This window comes from Suncus etruscus, chromosome 2 (genome assembly GCF_024139225.1).
Source record: "Suncus etruscus isolate mSunEtr1 chromosome 2, mSunEtr1.pri.cur, whole genome shotgun sequence".
In the NCBI taxonomy this organism is placed as follows: domain Eukaryota; kingdom Metazoa; phylum Chordata; class Mammalia; order Eulipotyphla; family Soricidae; genus Suncus; species Suncus etruscus.
Window position 1 is genome coordinate 53632052 of NC_064849.1, and position 22296 is coordinate 53654347.

At 39.3% G+C, this 22296-nt stretch overlaps 1 protein-coding gene and 1 long non-coding RNA gene across 4 annotated transcripts in view; one reads left to right on the forward strand and one right to left on the reverse strand.

Annotated features, from left to right (window-relative positions):
• Positions 1-22296, forward strand: part of LOC125999011 (uncharacterized) — a 65748-nt gene that overhangs the window by 25558 nt on the left and 17894 nt on the right. The gene's annotated exons all lie outside the window — the stretch shown is intronic.
• SRP54 (signal recognition particle 54) overlaps positions 3387-22296 on the reverse strand; it is a 56583-nt gene continuing 37673 nt past the window's right edge. For all 3 annotated transcript variants that reach the window (XM_049766587.1, XM_049766594.1, XM_049766588.1), the window contains 8 exons: positions 20185-20333; positions 19689-19789; positions 16667-16753; positions 10889-10962; positions 10672-10780; positions 7936-8106; positions 5596-5691; positions 3387-3885 (listed from right to left, as the gene is read on the reverse strand). In XM_049766587.1, coding sequence (XP_049622544.1) covers positions 3794-3885; positions 5596-5691; positions 7936-8106; positions 10672-10780; positions 10889-10962; positions 16667-16753; positions 19689-19789; positions 20185-20333 — 879 coding nt within the window. In that variant the 3' untranslated portion in view covers positions 3387-3793. The remainder of the gene's footprint in view (positions 3886-5595; positions 5692-7935; positions 8107-10671; positions 10781-10888; positions 10963-16666; positions 16754-19688; positions 19790-20184; positions 20334-22296) is intronic.

A 22296-nucleotide genomic window follows, 5' to 3' on the forward strand; every position in this document is an offset into this window, starting at 1 on the left:
TATGAAAGTTATTGCTTTTTATATTGCAATAATTAGTTTACTATAACAAATTAATAGAAATATTTCCAGATTGAAATATTTTGGGTGGGGGGGAGGAGAGAGAGACAGAGAGACAGAGACAGAGAGAGAGGAGGAGGAGAAGAGATGCAGGGGAGATGGGTGGAAGGGAAGTGAGCATTAGGGAGGGTCAGAGTGAAATTGGCTTTGGTGGTGGGAAATGTGCACTGCTGAAGGTTGGTGGGGTTTGTTTGTTTGCTTTTTGGACCACACCCGGTGACGCTCAGGGGTTACTCCTGGCTCTGCGCTCAGAAATCGCTCTGGCTTGGGGGACCAGATGGGTCGCCAGTGGTCCGTCTTAGGTTAACGTGTGGAAGGCAGATGCCCTACCGCTTGTGCCACCACTCTGGCCCCTGCTGAAGATTGTTATACATTGTAGTAACTCGATCATGAACAACTTTATCTTTAAAAAAAAAAAAAAAAGACTAGGGGCCGATGGTGGCGAAAGGAATAAGGCGTCTGCCTTGTCCGCGCTAGCCTAGGACAGACCCCGGGTTCCATCTCGAGTCCCAAGCCAGGAACGATTTCTGAGCACATAGCCAGGAGTAACCCGAGCGTCACCGTCACCGGGTGTGCCCCCCCCCCAAAGAACAATAAAAATGACTAGTATGAAACTTGTAACCATCGTGTTTAATTATTTACTTATTTAAATAAAGTATTACTTACATGGTTACAAGTGTCATACTAGTCTTTTTTACAAGTAGTTTTCAGGAAGTCCTAGGACCCCTCTAGATTCTCAGCCAAGCAGCCTGCAGTTCAATGCAAGTTTCAGAGGTGCGGTGGTGTGAGAACCCTGTAGTTCTGGTGTGTTCAGGGACCCTCCAAGACAGCACAGGTTGTGCACGGGGAACCATGTGGTGTACATATCCTGAGTCAGATATTGACGTAGCCCCTATACTCTCTACAACTCGACAAAGTATTTAAGTTACTATTTTGAAACCCATTTTCATACCAATCAAAATTCAGAACCCCACCCAAGTTATGACTTCACATTGGACTATTTATTCAATATGGTGTGTGTGTGTGTGTGTGTGTGTGTGTGTGTGTGTGTACAGTCATTCAAAAGCCTTGCTGGTCTCTATGTTCAAATACTAAAACGGGGGAACCATATGGGATGCTGGAATTCAAACCAGTGCGTCTTGTATTGGCCACATGCAAGGCAAATGCCTTACTGCTGTGCTATCGCTCCAGCCCCTAAAATACTTAATTTACTACACACACAAGTATCATATTGAAATTCCTTCGCATTTCTTAAATACCTTGTTCCACTTTTTTATGGAAATGCTTTATATGAACTACTTAACTATATTAGAAATTCATCGTACTTTAAGTTGATTTAATTTTTAGATCCCTAAATTTCACTAAAATTAAGGTGTTAATATTCTGTTCTTACCTAATTAATATTCATGATTAGACTTAGATCTAAAACTACTTCCTAGTTTTGTATCATGCTTATTGATAACATTGTATATCTTTTCACTTAGGTGACCTTGCTTATGATCAGTAATAAGGCATATCAGAACTTAGGACTTCCTCTCATTATAATATGCTGTATTTATAAATCAATATAATAATTTATATACATATTAGTCACATTTTCTTTTTTGATTTTTGGGTCACACCCGGCAGCGCTCAGGAGTTGCTCCTGGCTCTGTGCTCAGAAATCGCTCCGGTCAGGCACAGGGGACCATATAGGATGTTGGTATTTGAACCACCATTAGTCCTGGATTGGCTGCTAGCCAGGCAAACACCCTACCACTGTGCTATCTCTCTGGCCCCACTTTTACATGATAAAAAATATTTTTAATAAAATTTATTGAGTATCTTTGTGGTGGGGGGATTGGCGGTGCTCAGGGGTTACTCCTGCTCTGCACTCAGAAATCTCTCCTGGCAGGCTCAGGGGACCATATGGAATGCCAGGAATTGAATCCAAGTCTGTCCCAGGTCAATCACGTGCAAAGTAAACACCCTACCGCTGTGCTATTGCTCCAGCCCACGATAAAAATTTCTTAACGTTTTAAAATTCCATTGAATTGTCTGTGTGTGTACATCTTACATTTATTTATTTATTTATTTATTTTTGGTTTTTGGGTCACACCCGGCAGCGCTCAGGGGTTCCTCCTGGCTCTATGCTCAGAAATCACACCTGGCAGGCTCGGGGACCATATAGGATGCCAGGATTAGAACCAATGACCTTCTGCATAAAAGGCAAATGCCTTACCTCCATGCTATCTCTCCAGCCCCACATCTTACATTTATGACACCAATATAATTCATTCAGATCATTGACTTCCATCACAGCAAATTGTTCATTTGTCCTTTTGGTTTATTGATGTTTCTATTTGTTTTAGTTTTCCAATTTCATAAGCATTGTAAGATTAATGAGTTACACCAAGGTATGCTTATATAACAAGCAAAAAATTCAGAAAGAATCTAATGTATTAAATCTAGCTAGTGGTCAAAATTAGTAAAGTAGTAAATTTATAAAGCTATAAAAACAATTTTAACAATAAAAATAAAAGGAAATTTGTTCAAATCATTTAGTTTTGGTATTTAGTACTTACCTGTCAAATATCATTATCTTAATAAAAGCAATGCATACTAAATAGCTTTTGTAACTAATGTCAGATTGAGAAATTAATAGAATCAGAATGGTTAGAGTATGTCCAATTCCCTCAAGAGAAAAGAAAAATGAAACTTGAAGTAGATTTTCAGAAGTTTTGTTCTTTGCCACTGCTATTTTCAGTTCTGAAAAAAAAAGTAGTTTGAAATAGGCTCACTTTGGCAACACTAGTAAAGCCAGGGCTGAGGACATGCTTTATTTTTGTTTTGTTTCGGGCAACACCCAGAAGCATTCAGGGCCTATTCCTGGCTCTGTGCTAGAGAAACAATATTGGGTCAGCCCACAGCAAGCACCCTATGGGACTGTACTACCACTCCAGCCCTGAGAATAGCCCTTTATATGTAAGAGGTTTGGGTTCAAATTCTGACACAGTATCTGGTCTCCTGTGCACCACTGGGCAAGACCTCCAAAGAAACAAACAAAAAAAATCGAAGGGGCCAGAATGATAGCACAGCAGGTAGGGTGTTTGCCTTGCATGCAGCAAACCCAGGTTCGATCCCTGGCATCCATATGGCTCCCCAGAGATGAACCCAGGTCCATACCTATCAGCCGCATTCAAGGTAAATGCCCTACCGCTGTGCTATTCACTCCGGCCCGATGTCTCTGATTCCTAAAAATAGTTTCAAATGAAATAGAACTATTAGTTTTTCTGTCTTTTAATGTGATACATGGATCATTTCAAATCATGAAGAAATTTAACACCTCCTTAAGTTATAACAATTTTAATGTTTATTTTACAGCACTTTTTGTTTGGGACATCATATAACTACTGGCCAGACCATTTGCAAATTTAATGCTTGGCCTTTGAAACAATTAAAAACTTTTAAGTACTGAAATTTTACACCATGATTTGTTTAATAGTGGTATGATGGTAAAGACAAAAGAAAATCTAAAGCAGATTTGTAATGATTTCCACAAAAAACCAAATATTCCTTCCCTTATATCAAAGAGAGGTAGGGAAGAAAGGAAAGAAAAAGAATGAGACAAAAAGAAAAAGGTTAAGGGAAAGATGGGCAAGAAAAATATCCCCCCCCCATTTACAAAAAGAAGGGAAACTTTGAGGTCTCAGCAAATAATGTAATCACTAAGTCAGTTTATATAAGGCATCTTCTTTTACATATTATTGAATCCCATCATGCCTTTCATATTGCCAGCAGCACCCTGTTGAAACTGCCTCATCATTGACTGAAGTCCTGCCATACCACCTAGAGTGAGAATAGAAAATAGGATGATTATGAAAGTAGATTGAAAACATTAATTATTTACAATCTTTGCCTAAGAACTTTATCTTTTTTTTTTTTTTTTTTGGGTTTTTGGGCCACACCCAGTAACACTCAGGGGTTACTCCTGGCTATGTGCTCAGAAGTTGCTCCTGGCTCGGGGGACCATATGGGACACCGGGGGATCGAACCGCGGTCCGTCCAAGGCTAGCGCAGGCAAGGCAGGCACCTTACCTTTAGCGCCACCGCCCGGCCCCATCCTAAGAACTTTATCAAAATAACTATATATATATATATATATATATATATATATATCTAAAATTTGGTTATATGCTTTAGTATAGCTATTAAAAATTTGGATTGTTATCTGTATTGTAGAAAATAACAAATCTACCTAACAAAGGTGTGAGGATAACTGAAATACTACATAAAAAAAAAATCTTAAAAGTATCTTTAACATGCCAGTTAAATGAATCAACAAAATCATTTTTTTCTGAGAAGTCCAAAGGATTTTGTAGGGGAAAAGAATTATTTCACAGAAACTGGGGGTGGGGGAAATGCACCATTCATTAAATAATTACTACTATCTTAGAACTAGCGATTTCTGGTTGTCCAGTATTTAGGATTTGGCTTTCTCCTCTCCTCTATTCTCCTCACTCATTCTCTTCATATATATTCTTCTCTTCTTTTTCCTTCTTTCCTTTCCCCTTTCCCCTTCCCTTCCCTTTCCCTTTTCCTTCCCTTCCTTTCCTTTCCTCCTCCCCTTTCCTTCCCCCCTCTCCCACCCCTCCCCTCCCCTATCCTCCTCTCCTCTCCTCTCCCCTCAACCCTCTTCTTTCCTCTCCTCTCCTTTCCTTTCCTTTCCTTTCCTCTCCTCACCTTTCCTCCCCTCCTCTCCTTTCCTTTCCCTTTTCCCCATCCTCCTTCTTTCTTCTCCCTTCCCATCCCTTCCCTCCCCTCCCCTCTCCTTTCCATCCTCTCTCTCCCCCTATAACGTTCTCCCCACAGTTCTCTCTCCCACTCTCTCCATCCCCACAACTAGGCATTTTAATAAATATCAAGTTTATTTAATGAACATAATTTCCTGATGAGCTCTTATCTATGATCCACACAGGAAAAAATGAAATTCAGAAAACATCATTGTTTGGTAGATACTAGTTACTAAACCTTGCACCTAATTTAACCCTGTCATAAATATCCAACTTAAAATTCAAATGACCTTTTCCCTTAAAGCACACGTTTTGTTTTTGTTTGTTTTTTTTTTTTTTTGGTTTTTGGATCACACCCGGCAGCGCTCAGGGGTTACTCCTGGCAGGCTCAGGGGACCATATGGGATACTGGGATTCAAACCAATGACCTTCTACATGAAAGGCAAATGCTTTACCTCCATGCTATCTCTCTGGCCAAGCACACATGGTTTTTATTATTGTTGTTTCTGGGCCACACCTTGTGGTACTCAGGCTTACTCCTGGCTTTGAGCTCAGGAATCACTTCTGGAAGGCTTAGGGGAACATACTGTGTGACACGAATCAAACCCGGACCAAACTATGTGCAAAGTAAATACCCTACCCACTGTACTACTGCTCTGGCCCCTTTGTGAAGATATTTTCATAATACTACAACAAAGAGCATACTAAACCTCAATCATTTCAATTTAAACTATTATCAGCAAGTGGCGGCAAACTTCATATTTACCCATGTGATGAAGAACTCTTGGATCCATCATTTTTGCCATTTGTTGATTCAATTTTGCCATTTGTGACTGGCTCACATTCTTAGACATGTCACCACCTGAAAAACAAAGTTCTGAGTCAATATAAAATAAGTATAAATAAACTACCTTAGAAAATTTAATGAATTGAGATGATTTTTCTTAAAGTATAAATTCTGAGGCTACACCTACCAATGCTCAGAGCTTATTACTGGCTCTGTGCTTAGGAATTCCTCCAACAGATTTCAAATGACCATAGGGATGCTTAGGATAGAACCCAGGTTAGCTCCATGCAAGGCAAGTACCTTATACACTGTACTGTATCTTCACACCATAAAATAAGAATTTTGTATTACCTATAATCTTATCACTGACATAATTTTTATTTGTGAATATTCCATTTTAATCTACTTCAATTACATACAAATTTTTTTGTTTTGGGGTCACACGGACAGTGCTCAGGGGTTACTCTTGGCTCTGCGCTCAGAAATTGCTCCTGGCAGGCACAGGGGACCATATGCGATGCCAGGATTCGAACCACTGTCTGTCCTGGATCGGCTGCATGCAAGGCAAATGCCCTAGTGCTATCTTTCTGCCCCCCATATACAATTTTTTTTTAAGAAACACAAGTGGAGGGGCCGGGAAGGTGGCGCTAGAGGTAAGGTGTCTGCCTTACAAGCGCTAGCCAAGGAATGGACCGCGGTTCGATCCCCCGGCGTCCCATATGGTCCCCCCAAGCCAGGGGCGATTTCTGAGCACATAGCCAGGAGTAACCCCTGAGCGTCAAACGGGTGTGGCCCAAAAACCAAAAAAAAAAAAAAAAAAAAGAAACACAAGTGGAAATCTATATTAAGAAATTTGTGGGCCTGGAGAGATAGCACAGCGGTGTTTGCCTTGCAAGCAGCCAATCCAGGACCAAAGGTGGTTGGTTTGAATCTCGGTGTCCCATATGGTCCCCCGTACCTGCCAGGAGCTATTTCTGAGCAGACAGCCAGGAGTAACCCCTGAGCACTGCCGGGTGTGACCCAAAAACCAAAAAAAAAAAAAAAAAGAAATTTGTAAAGGAACCAGAGCTCCTTAGTACAGCTCTTTAGTACAGTGGATAGGGAGCTTGTCTTGCATGTTGACTAACCCGGAATCAATCCTCGACATCTCATATGGTTCTCTGAGCAACACTAGGAGTGATTCCTAAGAACAGAGCCAGGAGTAAACCCTTAGAACTGCTGAGTGTAACCCAAAAACAAAAAACAAACTTTAAAGGGTTTTAAAGGCAGCAATTTTTGTTGAATCTTAGTTTACCTATGAGCCAAGATAGACATAATATTTTACAGTTTTTGTTAATAGTATAGTAAAAAATGAAACTGTTTAATAAAAGAATCAGAGAATGTTAAATGCTTACAAATAATTTAATAATCAGGAAACAGACCGATTTTCTGTAAATATGAAAAGAATGCGTCTGAAAGAACCTGGAAAAACTGTACTTGCTTATCCAAGCTATCAAAGAATAAGGACACAAAACATAACTCCATTCATCAATGAATTTCCACATTCTTAGTCTCAGAGTTCAAAAATGCAGAGAGTTTTGGGGTTTTTATTTGTTTGTTTTTATTTTGGGGCCACACCTGGATGTGTTCAGAGGTTACTCCTGGTTCTGCACTCAGAAATCACTCCTGGTGGCTCAGATCATTTGGGATGCCAGGGATCAAACCTGGCAGGCTCAGGGGAACAGGTGGGATGCTGGGATTCAAACCACTTTCCTTTTGCATTCAAGGCAAATGCCCTACCTACCTCTATGCTATCTCTCCGGCCCACCAGGAGCGATTTCTGAGCACAGAGCCAGAAGTAGCCCCTGAGCATCACTAGATGTGGCCCAAAAACTAAAACTAAAATAAAATAAAGAAGAAAATTTAAAGGAGAATGCAATAATTCTGAAAAAAATCAAATATCACTTGACTCCTATAAAATATACTGAAAAAAAGAATAAAAAAATAAAGCCTATGAATGGTAATGTAGTTCAGTGGCGAAGAACAAATCTCACATGTCCAGTAGTAAATGCAGTGAGATATTTATATTTTTTCTTGTAATTTCATGTATTTTCTACTTTTTCATAAAAAAATATAATTAAATCTTTTTTCATATTAGTGTTTATTACCTTGAACCTGAAAACATAATTCACAGATCATTCATATCCTGGAAGCACTTAAATATAACATGAAATTAGACAGTATATTTTCAAATACTGACAGTATTTCCTAGCTTAGTTTTAAGCTTCTCAACTTTTTTATTTCCCTTCAATGTGTTAACAACCAGCTTTTTTTCTTTACCTTTGAAAAGCCCTTTGATACCACCCATCTTCTTCACCATCTGTGCAAATTTGGTATATTGGGTCAAAAGTTCTTGAACATCTCTGGTAGATACACCTGAACCTCTTGCTACCCTTTGTATTCTTCCAGGTTGCTTACTGAACACCTTAGCACCATCAGTGCTGTCAAGTTCTGTGAAAAAACGTTAGCTACTTTAATTTACATAAAATTGCCAGTCATTATCAAAACAGTTTTAAGCAAGTATCTTCCATACAAAGAATACAAAGAAACAAATCTAATACACCTAGAACCAGACTTAATAAATACTATTTGCCATGCTTATGTCTAATTTTCAAAAGTTAAACAAAATATGTTCAAAAGACTGTTGTATTCATAAGCTATTAAAATAACAATAAATATACATGTACTGTTATATTTTAAGTAAAATATAACATTCTGTAAACCTTTTAAACCTATGTCCCTTCCCAATTAATACTAGACACGTGGTATTAACACCACCCACAGAATGTGAGAAACTATTCACCCAAGACCCATCAGATAAGGGGCTAATATCTAAGATATACAAGGTACTGACAGAAGTTAACAAGAAAGAAACATCTAACCCCATCAAAAAATGGGAAGAAGAAATGAACAGATACGTCCTCAAAGAAGAAATACAAATGGCCAAAAAACACATGAAAAAATGCTCCACATCACTAATCATCAGGGAAATGCAAATCAAAACAACGAGGCACCATCTCATGCCACAATACTGGCTCACATCACAAAGAACAAGAACAATCAGTGCTGGCAGGGATGTGGGGAGAAAGAAACTCATTCACTGCTGGTGTGAATGCCATCTAGCCCAGTCTTTCTGGAAAAAATATGGAGATTCCTCAAAAAAAAACCTGGAAATTGAGCTCCTATATGTTCCAGCACCTAGGGAGTACCCTAGGAACACAAAAATGCCTTCTGTACACCTATATTCATTGCAGTGCTATTTACAATAGCCAGAATCTGGAAACAACTCAGATGCCTGACAACAGATGAATGGCTAAAGAAACTGTGGTACATTTACACAATGGAATATTATGCAGTCATCAAAAAATAATGAGGTCAGGGCCGGAGAGATAGCATGGAGGTAAGGTGTTTGCCTTTCATGCAGAAGGACGGCATCCCGTATGGTCCCCTGTGCCTACCAGGGGCGATTTCTGAGCATAGGGACAGGAGTAACCTCTGAGCACTGCTGGGTGTGACCCCCCCCAAAAAAAAAGAAGTCATGAAATTTTCCTACACGTGGATGTACATGGAATCTATTATGCTGAGTGAAATAAGTCAGAGGGAGAGATAAGACACAGAATAGTCTCACTCATCTATGGGTTTTAAGAAAAATAAGACATTATTGTAATAATGCCCAGAGATGAGGGCCGGAAGGACCAGCTCATGATATTAAGCTCACCACAAAGCGTGGTGAGTGCAGTTAGAGAAATAATTACACTAACAACAACCATGACAATGTTGATGAGTGAGAGAAGTAGAATGCCTGGTCTTGAATATAGACGGGGGTTGGGGAGGAGAGAGATAGGGGGCATTGGTGGTTGGAAAGTTGTATTGGTAAAGGAGGGTGTTCTTTTTAATGACTGAAACCCAAATACAATCATGTTTGTAATCACAGTGTTTAAATAAAAATATTATTAAAAAAAAGAAAAAGAAAACAAAATATCCCCTAAAATAAAGATATGTAGGATATGTACAATAAAAGCAGTAAGGCTATATTAATGTCAAAGCACAACAGGAGAAAAAGACATTTATAATCATGATATAAAAGGTTCAGTTCACCAAAAGTACACAATAATCTTCAATGTGCATGTAACCCAATAAAAGAACTTTTTTTAACATGTATATATGTATGTATGTATGTATGTATGTATGTATGTATGTATGTATGTATGTATTTATGTTTTGGAGTAACCCTGGCAGTGCTTAGGGGTTACTCCTAGCTCTGTGCTCAGAAATTGTTTCTGGCAGGCTCAGGGAACCATGTAGGATGCTGGGAATTGAACCCAGGTCCGTCCCAGATCAGTCACGTGCAAGGCAAATGCCCTACCACTGAGCTATCATTCTGGCCCCAAGGGAAAAAAATTTTAAATAGATGAAGAAAGAGGGGAAAAGTCAAACACTTCAAAATTGACACCAGTAAAATTAAGCTTGGTTGGGAAAGCAGATGACTGAAAGTGTCACTCATTGTGAGAAAACCACTATATGTTCCCCAAATTTTACTAATGAATCCCCTTTTAAGTCATTTCTGTCAATTCATGGAGAACTAGTGTTCTTTCAAGGAACTCACTTGGAGAAGCAATGTACTAGACTGGTTTTTGTGGGAAGGGGAAGAGGAGGGAAACCATATGCAATAGTGCTCAGAAGTTACTCCTAACTTTGCACTAGGAATCACTCCTGGCCTTCTCAGGGAACCATATGGGATGCCAGGAATCAACCCTGTCAGCTACATGCAAGTAAAGTTCTCTCCCCGCTCCCTCTCTACTATCCTGAGAGCCTCTGCACCAGGCATTTCTTTCAATGATAATGATATAGTCAATAATCACCTCACTTCAAGTAAAAGCATTCAAATAGTCACAAAATCTACTTACCAAACTCTTTCCATCTAGACTGTTTTCATTTAATTATAGTAATCCAGCAGAACTATTAATTTGTTGATGCTCAGTACACTATGCTCCAAGTTAAATAATTTTCTCTTACCTTGATCATTCATACTATCCATTATTGTCATTAATTTCTTTAGCCTTGCCATTGACTCTTGTTCATTTCCTTTGCTCATAAAATCTGTCCCAAAACCAGGGATCATCCCCTGAAAGACATTCAGACATAAAATCAATAATAGCTCACAATTAATATTTGTATTTAATATTTAATAGCACAACAAATCTTAAAAGATAAGAACTTTCAGATAACTAACCAAGATCTGACTGAAAGGGCCCATTTTCATGATATTTTGAAATTGTTCATACATGTCTCTTAACGTAAATTGACCTGAAATGCAAAACAAATAAGTCATATAAATAAGAATGTGCATTTGTATTTCACAAAATGAATCTTTTATAAGAGGTATGACTCAAAGCATAATTATGTAAACATAATCAATGAATGTAAGTTAACTCAGCAGTTAGTATGTAAAAAAAACTTGCAGAATACAAAGATAAACCTAATGAACCTAGAATAGCATATCTGCTATCAAGAAAAAAAAATACCCAGATATATACAAATGCATTAGGTATTTAGGAACAAAATAGGTAATTTATATCTTTTTTTTTTTTTTTTTTTTTTTTTTTTTTTTTTTTTTTTTTTGGGCCACACCCGTATGACGCTCAGGGTTACTCCTGGCTATGTGCTCAGAAATCGCCCCTGGCTTGGGGGGACCATATGGGACGCCGGGGGATCGAACCGCGGTCCTTCCTTGGCTAGCGCTTGCAAGGCAGACACCTTACCTCCAGCGCCACCTACCCGGCCCCGGTAATTTATATCTTAAGGTGGCAAAAATTATAAATTCCATAAACATCAAAAGTCATAAAATGTAAAGCAAACAAAACTCCCATATATTATTTATGAGAATAGAACAAATACTTCTGCAAAATACTTATTTTATTTTATTTTATTTTATTTATTTTGGTTTTTGGGCCACACCCGGCAGTGCTCAGGTATTACTCCTGGCTCTGTGATCAGAAATCACTCCTGGCAGGTTTGGGGACCATATGGGATGCCGGAAATTGAACCCAATTCTGTCCTGACTCGACCAAGTGCAAGGCAAATGCCCTACCGCTGTGCTATCTCTCCAACCCACTTCTTTTGTGTGTGTGTGTGTATGTGTGTTGAGTGTGCGTGGGGCGGGGAGGTATGTGACAAGAAAGGGATTTAATCCAGGGCCTCACACATACAAGGCAAATCCTATCACTATAGTACTTTTTTAGATTATTTATTCTACAGCCTACGGGCCCATAGCAAGAAAATGGATAGACTGCAAATAAAATGTGACTCAGAAAAAAGAAGTACATGGGGGCTGGAGCAATAGCACAGCGGTGGAGTGTTTGCCTTGCACGGGGTGACCTGGGATAGATCTAGGTTTGATTCCCAGCATCAAATGGTCCCCCGAGCCTGCCAGGGGCAATTTCTGAGCAGATAGCCAAGAGTAACCCATGAGCACCACCAGGTGTGGCCCCCCAAAAATAATAATAGATACTGAAACAGAGAAATATGGAAAACAAAGGACATGCTTGAGGATCCCTGTAATATAAAATATGTAATGAGAAGTAAATAAACAAAATTTCTAAAGAAATGTCAATTTTTTTTTTTTTTTTTTTGGTTTTTGGGCCACACCCTGTGACGCTCAGGGGTTACTCCTGGCTATGCGCTCAGAAGTTGCTCCTGGCTTCTTGGGGGACCATATGGGACGCCAGGGGATCGAACCGCGGTCCGTCCTAGGCTAGCGCAGGCAAGGCAGGCACCTTACCTCCAGCGCCACCGCCCGGCCCCCAGAAATGTCAATTTCTAATAGAGTATCTCAGCATCTCACTACACACAAAAATTAAAGAGAAGGTACTTTATTTTAGAATAGCAATACTAAAACTGATTTTAGAATACCAATTCTAATTAGAAGTCTGGAAATAGCAATATAATGTTTTAAACAAACTGTGATATAAGACAGACAGAAATGCAGAACTAAACAGTAAAAGAGAAGACTAGTTGAAATACATAGTGGATTATTAAAAGTGGCAACTGATGTTATGATAATACAAAAATCCACTAGCCATTGAACTCATGGAAATAATTTGAAAATTGAAAAAACAAATAACACTGTTCATCATGGGATTAAGGAAATCAAGGGAATAAAGAAAAAACAGATAGGTAACATTGAAGCTAGAAATTTTTGAACCAGGAGCTAGTACAAAGTTTAGAATGCATGATTTGGCACCACATGGCCTCTTGAGCATCACCAGGAGGCCCCAACATCACTGAGATGAGTCAGGTCACCTTTAGCACTACAACTTGTATCTGGACCCAAGCATTCAAGCAAGAGCAGCTCAGTTGGCCAATTATCACTGGGAGTAAGCCCTGGTGATCACCAATTTGGGAAGCTCCCCAACCAAAAAAAAAAAAGTGAAATTTTGGAAGACTTCAGAAGTGAGTCAAATGTTAGAATCAGAAGCAAAATGCAGAGACATTTCAAGACTATTTTAAAGAAAGTTCTAAAATCAAAACAAAGTAAACTGACTAGGACTATACTGTCCTCTTTGAACCAGCAATAGAAGGATTATAGTTAATCAAAAGGAAAACAAAAAGAATCAGGCAAGGTGGGGCCGGCGAGGTGGTACTAGAGGTAAGGTGTCTGCCTTGCAAGTGCTAGCCAAGGAAGGACCACAGTTCGATCCCCCGGTGTCCCATATGGTCCCCCAAGCCAGGGGCAATTTCTGAGCACTTAGCCAGGAGTAACCCCTGAGCATCAATTGGGTGTAGCCCAAAAAAAACACAAACAAACAAAAAAAAGAATCAGGCAAGGCAAGACAAATTCATTCAACAAATATTTACTGGCAATCTACTTAGTGTCAGAAAAAGCACTAGGTACTATAATTTTTTTTTGTTTTTGTTTTTGTTTTTGGGCCACACCCGGTAACGCTCAGGGGTTACTCCTGGCTATGCGCTCAGAAGTTGCTCCTGGCTTGGGGGACCATATGGGACACCGGGGAATCGAACCGCGGTCCGTCCAAGGCTAGCGCAGACAAGGCAGGCACCTTACCTTTAGCGCCACCGCCCGGCCCCGGTACTATAATATTTAAAAAAAAAAAAGTGTTGCTGGAGAGAGAGACCACATTGGTAGGGTGTTTGCCTTGCATGCAGCCGATCCAGGACGGACCTTGGTTAGATTCCGGCATCCCATGTGGTCTCCTGAGCCTGCCAGGATTGACTTCTGAGCACAAAGCCAAGAGTAACCCCTGAGCATGGTTGGGTGTGGCCCAAAAACCAAAAAAAAAAAAAAAAAATGTGTACTCAACCTCACCCTTTCCTTCTAGCAAATAAGATGAACACCTAATAGTTATGATGAACAATTCAATGACAGAGTATAATGGAAAGATAGTAAGACAGTATAACTTATTCCTGGTATCAGATAAAATGTCTGCTGAAAGACACTTGAAGAAAGACCTGATGCATGTATGAGTATAATTTAGTCAATTTGGCTGGGAGGGAGAAGGTAAAAGATGCCTCTCATACACGTAGCAGCAGAAACCCAGAGAAGAGGTACAGCAATTTATATTTAACAAACAATATATATTAAAAGACAGAATGTTTGGCATTTGAAATGCTAAAAAGAATAGGCCAAAACACAGTGCAGAAAATGTTACTTAGATGATAATCATTTAAAAACATTTTAGGGCACAGCAAAGCTGCTGAAAGATTTAAAGTCAGGCAGTAATGGGATCAGGTCAGTACTTTTAAAAGCTGTTTGGCTGCAATATAAAATAAGATCCCAAGGGAAGAGGCCAAAAAGTTAGAAAATCTTTTAAGACTTACAAGAAACATTTATTAGGTAAGAGATGAACTGCATAATTGAAAGAGAGCTGGAAAGAAGGGAATGGAATCATTAGAAGTAATTACCAGAAGGGAAAAGGTGTAGACAGAGTGAGAGACAGTATCAATTACAACACCCAAAGCTTTGACTGCAACAAATAGAATGCTGTCAACATTTGTCGATAACCATCAGAATAGGACAGGAAGAAAAAGATGCTGAATTTGAAGTGCCAGTGGAACATCAAAAAAGTCATCTAGTAGTAGGGCATTTGATTTGCAAGCAGCCGATCCAGGATGGACAGTGGTTCAAATCCTGGCATCCCATATGGTCCCCTGTGCCTACCAAGAGCAATTTCTGAGCACAGAGCCAGGAGTAACCTCTGAGTGCTGCCGGGTGTGACCCAAAAACAAAACAAAACAAAAATCATCTAGTGGGACTGGAGCAATAGCACAGCAATAGAGCATTTGGCTTGCACGCGGCCAACACATGACGAACCCCAGTTCGATTCCTGGCATCCCATATGGTCCCCAAGCTGCCAGGAGCAATTTCTGAGCACAGAGCCAGGAGTAACCCCTGAGCACCACCACGTGTGACCCCCCCCCAAAAAAAAAGTCATCTACTAGGAGACCAGAGTGATAGTACAGTGGTAGGGTGTGTTTGCCTTGCACATAGTCCACCCAAAACAAACTCGGGTTTGATTCTTGGCATCCCATATTATTCCCTAAGCCTGCCAAGGGCAATTTCTGAGTAACCTCTAAGCACCACCAGGTATGGTCCAAAAACAAAACATAAAAAAATAATAATAAGATTATCTAGACAAATAGATATATTATGCACACCTAGAAATCTAGTGGAGAAAAAAAAAGATGATTTAGAAAAAAAGGTTCCCAAATTGACAAACCTACTTCTTTCTTTCAGGGAAAAATTATTCAGGGTCTTCCAAAAACTTCCTTTTTTAAACATACAAATAGGAAACACTCCCAATTACACCTGAAGTTACTGTATTATTCTCCTGGATAGTGCAGTGCCCAAAATTCAGGAAACACAGATAAGATGCTTTGAGATTAGTAGTCTTCCAGTCAGAGATAGTGAAGGAAAGGATAAGTGAAGAGTTTGGGAACCTCTGTTCAAAGTGATCCTCTTTCTTTGGTCTAGATTGACCCTTAAAAAGCATCTACATTTGAGAAAGAGGTAAAAGCATAGATACCTAACAAGATGAAAAGAAACAAAGGGGAGCATGTGGCCTGAGAAAAGAAAAGATCATTTAAAGAAAATTAGAAATATTTAATAGTATATGTTGAGTGCTTATGATACATTATATGTGGACATTTTATATATATCAAAATTAGTGTTATCCACTTATAATCTAAAAATGCCATAATTAAAAATAGATCAGATATAAATTCAAGTGTATTACACTTAAGAACATGCACTTTTTTTTTTTATGAAGACAAAGAAGCAAAGAAAGAGAACAAGGTGAAGTTACAGTAAGGAGACGATCACCTATAAACAGAATTTTCAGAAGAAATCCTCTTACTGACACCTTAATTTTGAATTTCCAGCCAAAAAACGTTAATAAAACACATGCACAATTATTTTGTCCCTCAAGTCGCCAGATTGTAGTAAGAACACGAACTCTTAATTACAACAATGTACTTTATAGAGCAGTGGTCTTCAATTAAGTATAAGAGAATAAGAGAGAAAATTTAATCTATTCTTTTACATGCCTTTGTATAGAGGCTATGGAAATATCTCAAAGGATTATTTATGATTATTCTGTTTCTACAATATCCACCCCCAAACACAGAGCCAGGAATAGCCCTGAGTACCATGTGTGGTTCTAAAATCAATAATGAAAGTCTTTATATAAATATAATTTTTAATATGGAAACTAAAAGAACTTACTTTTAACCTGTTCTACTTCAAGGAAAATGATAAAAAGCCTTAATTTTAACATTAAGACAATTAGATTACCAAAAAAAGATAATAAAAAACAAATGCTATAACTGCTCAAATATCTAAGCTTCACTATGATCAAGGACATTTTAAATTTACATCAATTAAATCATATTAGTCACTCAAAATATTTAGATAACTGACTATAAATTTATCATTTCAAACAAGTTTTAACAAAGAAAAACCAAGATAAGATAAAAAAATTTACTACTTATATACCATGTTTCAATTTTTCTATAAGTGCTTCATTGTCATCCAACTTCAATTCATTGACTTTATCTATCAGTCCTTCAATGTCACCCATGCCTATAAGATTCAAAAAAGAAAAAATTAGCATCTAGTTGTATAACCAGTTTCACATTATGTAAAATACATGCACATATGTAATAACCTTGCTAGGTGGAAGGTTTGGTATTCTTACTACATGCTAGAGGAGAATGCAAAAAATGAAATTAGAGAAATTAAGTGAAAAAGTAAGGGACAAAGCAGGAGCTCCAGCCAAGAGTTCAATTCCATACTTTCTAATTATACTATCTAGGGATACTTGTGAATTTTATTGTTATTAAAATTACCATTTCAACACTATTACCTCTGCTTTCACTACAAATCATTTATTTATAAACTGTGCTCTGAAACTTTTTCAAAAGGCTTTCCAAACCAGGCCTAGGAAGGGGTGTGAGGCATAGGTCACCCCAGCACCCCTCTACCTCCTTCCTCCGGAACGTCAGGACATTTCCTGGCCGTAGGCTTTCCCCATTTCCCTCCCAGCTCCAAAGGGAGGATCTGGGGTGGGGGCTCCGACCTTCCAGCCTTCCAGCTCTGAAGAATATCCTCCTTCCAGGGAGCTGGGAGGTTCTGCCAGCATGGGGTTTGGCAGCCCTCTGCCATGCCAAAGGCCTCTTTAACCAGGCCTAGGAAGGGGTACGGGACATGGTTCAACCCAGCACCCCTCTACCTCCTTCCTCCGAAACTCCAGGGCTTTTCCTGACCACATTTATGGGCAAACCATCGAGGTGGGAATAGCAGCACAATAGGTTCTGGCTTTAGGACTTACCAGGGAAGTTTCCTTATTAAACTTGTCCACTGTGAATCCATGCGGGGACTAGCACCCCCCCCCCCCGCGCGGAACATAATGACAAATATTTGGATATCATTGTGTTTCATCTGCTTGTCATAATCTGAAAGCTGTCCAAGAGCTCGTTTTATTCCTTTACTCCCTCACTCCCATCTCTTGTTACCCCACATTTAACCATTTTTCTGTACTAATGATTTTTGTTTTGGCCAAGGTAGATTATATATCTTTCACAGTAATTTTTTGGGTGGAGTCTGAAGCTTCAGCAGGCAACACATCACAGCAAGGTTCCACACTGTAGGCTTTTTGGCCAAGATAAGGTGAAGAAGCAGCCTCAGCTGCCCCCCACAGCCTTCTCTCTCCTTCCTCCCCGTCCCCAAAGTTATTTCTGGACACCTGCTCAGGGTTCCAGCAAGTGGGTTCCGGCGAGGTGCAATTTAAAAGAGACCCCAGGCTTCCTTGTTCCTGCAAGGGGCTGGGAGGGGACTGGTGAACTTTCAACTTCCAGCAATTAGGAAGCAAACGCCTCTCGGGGAGTCAAAAGCTTCAGCAGGCAACAAGGGGAGGACATGGCTCCATGTGCTCTTCGCTTGTCCAAATCACAGACCAAAGTGGTGTCTCGAAAACAACACCCTCCCTCTTGACTATTTCTAAAACATAAAAGGGACACGAGTATCTCCTTTGTATATCTCAGATGTATTCCCTTAACTCTTTTTGAACATCCTCATATAGTGACAATTTTGCCCACTGGCTTTGTTATTTGTTTGATTTTCCCCCCTTTGAGATCTGTTTTATAAGCAATACTGGTAGAAGAGTATCTCTGTATAGATTTCATGTTTGAACCAAGTTACGGGGAATGTTGGACTTTATTCGTCGGCCCCCAGATGCACCAACAATATCTTGTGGCATTGCTTCTCTTTTGCATAGGCACATTCAAATGGGAAAATAATACATATGCAAACAAGTTCTTATCTAATAGGGATGGGAACACAAATTTGGTAATGTAATTAGGCCTTTTATCCTGAACATTGTAATAATGATTTGGCTTAGGCCTCAGAAGAATGGGCATGGCCCACACACACCTGAACAATGGATACCATCTATGGAAACAACCACAATTGTCTCTAACATTACCAGAATCCAAGCCTCTACCAGGGAAGACCTACCACTGCTTTGGCATTGACTTACTCAAAGAGTGCTCCCAACACCCAGACAACTCAGCAACAGTCTGCTTGCAGGGCAGATCGCTCCGCATTTAATGGTATGCTGAAACTAGAGGATGCTCCACATCAGCCTGACATCGATGAAAGAAATGCACAGAATCCAGAGTCTTTAAATATAAGAATCTGATACCAATAGCTAAAGTGTGAAAAAGTTTCACTGGGACCACGGAGAATGACTCGGGTTGGACAGACTGGTATGCCTGGAACCCAGAGTCAGTCTTATGCCAATAAACTTCTAGGGTGAGGCCTTTGTAATCAGGTCAAGGATATTTTTCCATTTTCCCCATTTTTCTGGACCTATGCAAACAACGGCGATTGCCACTATCATACCTTTACTAAATTTTTTACTCTTATCCTTTAAGGAAAAAAAATACAATTTACTGAACTTAAAAGCAAATAACTGTAGTAGAATGCCTGTCTCAAATACAGGCAGGGGATGGGAAGGGGGGAGGTGGGAATGTTACACTGGTGAAGGGGGTGTTCTATTTATGACTGTAACCCAACTGTGATTATGTTACTTAAATAAAAAATATATTTAAAAAAAAGGCTTTCCATTTAATCATTCATTTTACCCTCTAGCCCCAGGCAGCAGATGGCACATAATTTGTAAGTGAGAAAATCATAGTAGAAGGAAATCATTTTCCTAGTTAAATGAAAGGATAAGATAAAAAATCTTAATATGGAGACCAGAAAGATAGTATGAAGAGTAAGTGCATGCATTGCACATGGCTGACTTGGGTTAGATTCCATGTCCCCCACACCCCAGTAGGAGACCAGGAGTAATTCCTGAGCAACAAAACCCAGAGTAAATTCTGAATACTGCTGGTTGTGGGTCAACTCAACCCCCACCCCAATATCCACCCCCCAAAATAATGTTTAATCCTAATATGTCTCAAAGATTCATACTGTTTCTTAGAGAGTTTTAGATCTCAAACACTGTACATACCAAGAAGTTTGCTGATAAAAGGCTGTGTTTTAAAAGGTTCAAAGTCATCTATATGTTCCCCTGTTCCAATGAATATAATTGGACTTTTTGTGGCAGCAACCCTATAACAAAAAGAAAGCATAACCTCAAAAAGGAAAACAAATTTTCAGCACATTTCAAAGTTAACTGGATAAATATACAAAGTTCAAATTTCCTTTCAGTAGCAAAACCGAACACTATTCGAGAGCCTCCAAAGCTGTTTCCACCAAAACTTTTATAGATCATATTAGGCACAAATTTTTATGTCATATTTTAAAAGACTGATTGTATAAAGTATCAATAAGAAAGCTACTAGTGTGTGTGTGTGTATAACACTATTTCTTTCTCTCTCTCTCTCTCTCTCTCTCTCTCTCTCTCTCTCTCTCTCTCTCTCTCACACACACACACACACACACACACACACACACACACACACACACAGCCTAAAGCATAAGACAAAAGCACCAATGATACTTACGCACTAAGAGCACCACCTCCTTTTGCATGACCATCAAGTTTTGTCACTATTACTGAAGCTACATCTACTTTGTCTTTGAAAGCCTTAGCCTGAGCTTCACAAGCTTGACCAATGGAAGCATCCATCACATAAACAATGTTATCAGGTTGCTAGAAAATGTACAATGAGAGAATAAATATATTTTTTTACTGAGCTTAAGGAAATATCATAATTAAAAATCAAGGGAAAATATTTATTATAAATTATTCAGTCAGACAATAATTACTGTTTTAGAAATCATTGATGTCCTGAGGAAAAAAAAACATTTGTACTTGTGGAATTTACAACCTAGTAAGAAGAGACAAGATAAAGCATAAAACTATGCTTTTTTTCTCAATAACTTAGAACATTTTTTTTCTTTTTTTTCTAGTGAGGGGGGAGAGGGTGGGGGGAAAGAAGAAAGGAGTAAGAGGGAGAGAGAGGGAGAGAGAGAAAAGAGTGACGGGAGAGGGAGAGAGAGGGAGGAGAGAGAGGGAGGAAGAGAGAGGAGAAGGAGAGGGACAGGGAGGGAAGAGGGAGAGAGAGAGAAAGGAATGACAGGGAGAGGGAGAGAGGGAGGAGAGAGAAAAGGAGAGAGAGAGGAGGAGAGAGGGACAGGGAGGGAGAAAGAGGGAGAGAGAGAAAGGAATGACAGGGAGAGGGAGAGAGAGGGAGGAGAGAAAGGGAAGGAGAGAGAGAGGAGGAGGAGGACAGGGAGGGAGAAAGAGGGAGAGAGAAAGAAAGGAATGACAGGGAGAGGGAGAGAGGGGGAGGAGAGAAAGGGAAGGATAGAGAGAGAGGAGGAGAGGGACAGGGAGGGAGAAAGAGGGAGAGAGAGAGAAAGAAATGACAGGGAGAAAAGAGGGAGAAAGGGAGGGAGGGAGAGGGAAGGAGGGAAAAAGAGAGGGAGGGAGAAAGAAAGGAAGAGAAGGATAGGGAGGGGAGAGAGGGAGAGAAAGAGGGAAAGGAGAGAGAGGAAGGAGAAAGGGAGGTAGAGAGGGAGAGGGAGTTTTTCCAGCAACTTAGAACATTTTTAAAAATGTTCTCTTTTGAGGCCGGAGCAGTGGCGCGGAGCAGTAATGTGTCTGCCTTGCTGGCGGCTAGCCTAGGACGGATGGTGGTTAGATCCCCAGACGTCCCATATGGTCCCCCAACCCACAAGCAATTTCTGAGTGCATGGGCCACATCCTGAGCATCACCAGGTGTGGCCTAAAAACAAACAAACAAACAAAAATAGGTCTTGTTTTTTAGTTGAATTAGTTTTACCATTTTGCAATTTTAAAATATAAACACATATATTTTATAGTTTCTTATTACTTATGAATGCAAATAGTTCAACTTATTATACTGAGGTGAAGCAAGGAGGTTGCTTCTTGCCCTGATAATATCTGCAAATACTTTTAAACAATTTAAAATGTAGTGTTTGCTAACAAAAATTCTAAGAGGTCACTATACAACCACAAAGATATCCATTTTCCTGGTGGCAAATTTCATTACATGGTCCATAATAATATATATCTATAAAAATATATATTACATACCAATTACTAAATTACCTAGGCTTTACAGGGTTGATTACTTCAGCAACTCGGAAATAAATCTAAATATTATAGTAATTGTAAAGCCTAAGAGAGAATAAAGCTAATTTTACTTCAATTTTGAAATTTGTATTTTGCCCAGATACTCAACATTTTACCTTTTCTTTCATTTTTGAAAACAAGTTGACCTTTATTATACTTGTTGAAGGCATTTAAATAATTTTTTTACCAAATTTTAGGCCTTATAACCAACATTAAATATAATACCTGCTGACAACACTATTATGAAATTTAATTATCTCAACAATATTAAGCATTCACAAGATTGACAATATTATCTAAAATAATACCATGACAAATAGCTTTAGCTAATTGCCCTCAACTTAGCATGGCAGGAAAGCAGAAAGCGGCTGAGATTGGTCACAAAATCCAGACCCTCTCCAGGACAAATTATTCCTGATGGCCATTGAGAGGAGTCTGGAGTTGACAACGTCCACTCCTGCGGCTCTCCGCCCTGTGTCTAGGAGAGCAATTAAACTTCCAAATACAAAGATAC